We start from the raw sequence: 2111 nt of genomic DNA, 5'->3' as shown, positions 1-2111 counted from the left end.
AGGTAGAGGACTTCTTACTTTCAAGGATTACATTTGACAATTACCAGAGATTAGCAAAACAGAACCAAATTTTACAGCTCTCTTCATTGAAAGTAAACATTTTTACACACAGGGAATACTTTCAAATGTCCTCTTATGTGCTTATTAGTAGGTACTTACATTTTAGTTTAGGGAGTTTAAGCCAACTTTTTTTTTTTTTTTTCCAGCTCAGAAAATACATTTGTTTTGCATTCGGTAATACCTTTACCCATGTGTGAAGCCAATCAGACTCAAGTTACTCAGATTAGTTTACTAGGATTTCAAGTTAATCACAAATTCAAAGCTCTATTATTTATTGTTTTTATTTTAATCTACATGATGATACTTTGTGGCAACCTTCTCATTATCATTTTGGTGACTACTGTTCACCATCTTAAAATCCCAATGTACTTCTTTCTCAAACATTTAGCTACAGCTGATGTTCTCCTGACCAGCAGTGTGGTGCCTCTGATGCTGGATTGTATGTTAACTGAGGAAAGAAAGCTGTCATTGACTGAATGCATTATCCAGCTATATTGCTTTGGACTTTTTGGATTTGGGCAATGTTGTCTTATTGCTGCCATGTCCTTTGATCGATATTTGGCAATTTGCAGCCCACTGCGATATTCTTCTATTATGAACCCTCGTGTTTGTCAGCAGCTTGTTGCTGGTTCTTGGTTTCTAGACACTTTGGTAACATCAAGTGAAATAATTGTGGTGTGTCAATTAAGCTTTTGTAACCTGAATTACATTGATCACTTCTTCTGTGATTTTGGACCAGTTGTAGGGTTGTCCACCTCAGACACATCTGGTTTGATGCTACAAGACTTTATCACATCATTACTCATGATATTTTTTCCATTTGTATTTATAATTGCAACCTATATTTGCATTTCTTTTACCATCCTGAAGATATCTTCTGCTTGTGGTAGAAAAAAGGCCTTCTCCACCTGCAGCTCCCACCTGGTTACTGTCTGTACTTATTATGGAACTCTGATTACAGTTTATATGATACCAACAGTTTGCAGCGAAGTCAACATAAACAAATATATATCCTTATTATACATTTTAGTGACACCATTGATGAATCCCATCATCTACAGCCTGAGGAACCAGGAGATAAAGAGAGCTTTACTTAAATTGCTAAATAATATCACATTAGTTGTTAATTAATATGTCTGAGAATGAACATAAATCCTAAGAGATTTTTATTTTTAAAACTAGCTGATGACCCAGCGTTGCCTGGGTATGTATTTGGCTGGTGTTGACTCCACCCACTTTTGTCTAACCCTACCACATAAACACTTAATTACCAAGTTTGTGAGCTTTGGGGTCTTTGACATCAATAATTTGTACATTCCCATAGAAATTAAACACATCAGATTGTCTGTTTGTGGCTCTGCCCCTCTCCAGCATTTGAACCCCAGTCACCCAATGACCAGGTTTGAGGCATCTGCTATTCACAGTGTGAAAATGGCAGCAATGTAAATATTCCATTTGAAAATCAACAGGTGAATTTTGAGGCTATTATAGGCTCCACCAACTTCCCTGAATATTAATCACTCAATGACCATCTGGGCAAAGTTTTAGGACCCTGCCATGAACAGTGTAAGAAGGGTTGCAGTTTATATTTTCCCAGTGAAATTAGTTTTTGGCTCTACCCACTTTTTGTAACCTGGACACACAGTCACTCAATGACCACATTTATGAGCTTTGGAGTCCTTGGCATAAAAACATTGTATTCTCCCAGTGAAATGAAACAAATCTGATTGGCTGTTTGTGGCTCTGCCCCTTTTCTGAATTTGAACCCCAGTGACCCAATGACCAACTGTACCAGGTTTGAGGCTTGTTCTATTAACAATTCAAGAATGGCAGCAATTGTAATTTTCACCTTGAAAATCAACAGGTGAATTTTGATTGGCTGTTTAGGCTCCACCCAATTTTCTGAATATTAATCCCAGCCACCGAGTAACCAGCTGTGGAAAGTTTGAGAACCCTGCCATTAACAGTGAAGAAGGGCTGCAGTTTACATATTCCAAGGGAAATCTGTTTTTGACTCCACCCAGTTTTGTAACCTTGACACACAGTCACTC

General features: G+C 37.6%; 1 protein-coding gene across 1 annotated transcript; it reads left to right on the top strand.

The window, feature by feature from the left end:
- The first annotated feature begins 249 nt into the window (after nt 1-249).
- On the top strand, nt 250-1191 carry LOC137561981 (olfactory receptor 10C1-like). The gene has a single exon (XM_068273325.1). It carries the CDS (start codon nt 250-252, stop codon nt 1189-1191), a length of 942 nt encoding a protein of 313 aa, XP_068129426.1.
- The last annotated feature ends 920 nt before the right edge of the window (nt 1192-2111 follow it).

Source organism: Hyperolius riggenbachi, chromosome 3 (genome assembly GCF_040937935.1).
Source record: "Hyperolius riggenbachi isolate aHypRig1 chromosome 3, aHypRig1.pri, whole genome shotgun sequence".
In the NCBI taxonomy this organism is placed as follows: Eukaryota; Metazoa; Chordata; class Amphibia; order Anura; family Hyperoliidae; genus Hyperolius; species Hyperolius riggenbachi.
The sequence above is the reverse complement of the archived record's forward strand: the minus strand, read 5'-3'. Positions and strand labels throughout refer to the sequence as shown.

Excerpts from the sequence above, each read along its gene's own strand:
- LOC137561981 (XM_068273325.1), top strand. The coding sequence starts at position 250 with ATGTGTGAAGCCAATCAGACTCAAGTTACTCAGATTAGTTTACTAGGA.